The sequence below is a fragment of the Microtus ochrogaster genome, chromosome 5 (assembly GCF_000317375.1).
Source record: "Microtus ochrogaster isolate Prairie Vole_2 chromosome 5, MicOch1.0, whole genome shotgun sequence".
NCBI classification, from domain to species: Eukaryota; Metazoa; Chordata; class Mammalia; order Rodentia; family Cricetidae; genus Microtus; species Microtus ochrogaster.
In genome coordinates, this window is record NC_022012.1 from 14,987,209 (window position 1) to 14,989,873 (window position 2,665).

Genomic DNA, 2,665 nt, shown 5'->3' on the forward strand with positions numbered 1-2,665 from the left:
ACACACACACACACACACACAGGCAGGCCCCCACAGTCCTGGGGCACACACATGCAGGTCCACCACAGCCCTGGGGCACAAACACACACACACACACATACACACAGGCCCCCACAGCCCTGGGGCACACACAGGCAGGCAGGCCCCCACAGCCCTGGGGCACACACACACACACACACACACACACACAGAGGCAGGCCCAGGCTTTCTGTGGTTCTGAGGATGGGAGCTCAGGTGTGCATGCTCGCACAAAGCACTCTTCCTGTTTCCCAATCCTGCTTTGTTGTGTTTTGGTTTTTGTTTCAGAAAGGGTCTCACTCCAACTGGCTGGCCTGGGACTTGCGACAACCTCCGAATCCTGTCCTAGGGACAGCCCTCTAGCCTCCTGTCCTAGGGGCTACAGCTGTGTCCCACGCCTGCCTTTCCTCTGTGCTCTTTCACTCAGAGAAAGCTGGACGAGTCCCACTCTGCTGTCGGTCACAGCTTCACTGCACAGATCTGCTGAGTTCCAGCACATGGACCCTAAACAATGTAGGAAAATCTGCAGAACCATCACGAATCCAAAATTGAGGGCCAACTCTGGGGGTGTGGTTGCTTCAACTGTAGAGCAATTGCCTCACAGGCAGGAGGCCGTGGACACAACAAAACCACCAGGAATGAAAACACAGCCCTAGCCAGGCCTGTGGTCAAATGTTTGTCAATCCAGCACTTAGGAGGCAGGGCGTGGGAATCAAGGTCATCCTCAGCTACCAAGAAGTTAGAACCCAGCCTGGGCTATGTCCATCTCACTTGATCTTAGCCAAAAGGCCGAGAAGCGATGAGAGTCCATCTCAAAAAAAAAGAAAAAAAAGAAAAGAAAAAAAAAAAGAAAAACAAAAAATCCTGATGACAGAAATAGCCCAAAGTTCAGAAGCCTCATATAGTTACAGGAATATATTGTCTTGGGGGCTGGACGCTGGCTCAGCAGTTAAGAGCACTTGCTGCTCTTCCAGAGGACCCAGGTTCAATTCCCTGCACCCACATAGTGACTCACAGCTGTCTGTAACTCCAGTTCCAGATCACTTCTGGCCTGTCTGGACACTACACATCCACACGTGGTGCAGACATACATATGTGCAGGCAAAACACCCACACACATTAAAATGGAAATCTTTAAAAACAAGATCGGAAAAAAAGTATCAAAAGCTAGGTGGTGGTGGCACACGCCTTTATTCCCAGCACTCGGGAGGCAGAGGCAGGTGGATCTCTGTGAATTTGAGCCCAGTCTAGTCTACAGAGCGAGTTCCAGAACACACAGGGAGGGCTATGCAAAGAAATCCTGCCTCGGAAAACAAAACAAAACAAAACAATATGCTCTCCTTGTGTATGGTGACAGTGAGCATGAGCCTTAGCTCCTGCCAATATCTTTCTGTGGGGCGGAGGAGGCTCTCCCGAGCCGTTCGCCCGGAAAAGCAGTGGGTGGCGCCACAGGCACCGGTTCAGATTTAGGACCCGGGATCGCGCTCCAGAGGTACCTGCTGCTGGCCCCGATCCGGGTCGGCGCACGCGCGCTGCAGGCGGCCCAGGAGGCGGCTATGCTGGCTCACGAGCTGCGCATGCTCGCGGAGTTGCGCGTCCAGCTGCTGCAGGAGCGCCGCCGTCCGGCGCGCCTCGGCCTCGGCGTGCAGCGCGCGCTGCGCGAGCAGACTGAGCGCGGCAGCAGGCTCCGCCCCCGGGTCAGGCTCCGCCTCCGGCTGCAGTTGCGCGCGCAGCTGCCCCAGGCGCGCGTTCAGGCCGTGGCTCTGCTCACGCAGCGCGCGCACCTCGCCCGCGAGCGCGCCTCCCTCGGCCGCGCGCCTCTGCAGCGCGCGCAGCAGCTCCTCCTGGCGGCCCACGCGCATGCGCAGCGCGGCCAGCTCGCCGTCGTGGGAGGCGTCGGCGTTCCCGCAGACCGCGCCCGTCGCCTTCTGCGGGGACAGTACCAGCTTGACGCGACATCGCGGGGCACCTCCTCGTGCCCGCCAAGCGCCCAGCAGGAGTAGCAGCTGCAGCATGCGCAACCTGGCAGTGCCCATAGCCACCTGCAGCGGAGAGGGAGGAGGCCGTTGTATTTTAGCCCAGACTGGTCCCAAAGCTCCCATGTACCGAGGAAGACCATGAAGTCCTGATCCCCGAGCCTCACCTCCCACGGTAGTGTGTGTGTTTAACCCTAGGCCTCACTCATGCTAGGCAGCTCATTCCTAATTTGAGATATAATATCACTATGTAGCCAAAGCTTGTTCCGAACTCGTTAGATGACTGGTGTGTGCCGCCATGCCACGCTCCACACGGTGTCCACACCAGGTTAATATTCATGGCTCCCCATTCCTGCCTGCAGAGCGCACACCAAGGTCCCCATGCAACCTCCCAAACACTGTCACACACACTTGCACCTGCTCAGAAGGTAGCAAGAGTGCAAAGACACTGGGGTTGGACCTCGTTTTCGATGCTCTGAAAAGAACACATCTCAAGGAGGCCTGTGAGGGTGGCATAGAAGGGAAGGAGAGTGAACAGAAGCTGGGAAAGCCGGGAGTGAAAGGCCTTGCTCTAAAGCACTGGGAAGGATGGAGTTTCTGAGCCTTTCACCCCCGGCTGGGTGCGTGTGCTAGCTACAACAGCCCCTCATCATTCAGGAGCTCCTAAGCAC

The 2,665-nt window shown here is 57.1% G+C and overlaps 1 protein-coding gene across 1 annotated transcript in view; it reads right to left on the reverse strand.

Moving 5' to 3' along the window:
• Positions 1–2,054, reverse strand: part of Angptl6 (angiopoietin like 6) — an 8,453-nt gene extending 6,399 nt beyond the window's left edge. The window contains exon 1 of the mRNA XM_005346864.3: positions 1,515–2,054. Within this exon, the coding sequence (XP_005346921.1) occupies positions 1,515–2,054 (540 nt within the window). The remainder of the gene's footprint in view (positions 1–1,514) is intronic.
• Positions 2,055–2,665: the final 611 nt, after the last annotated feature.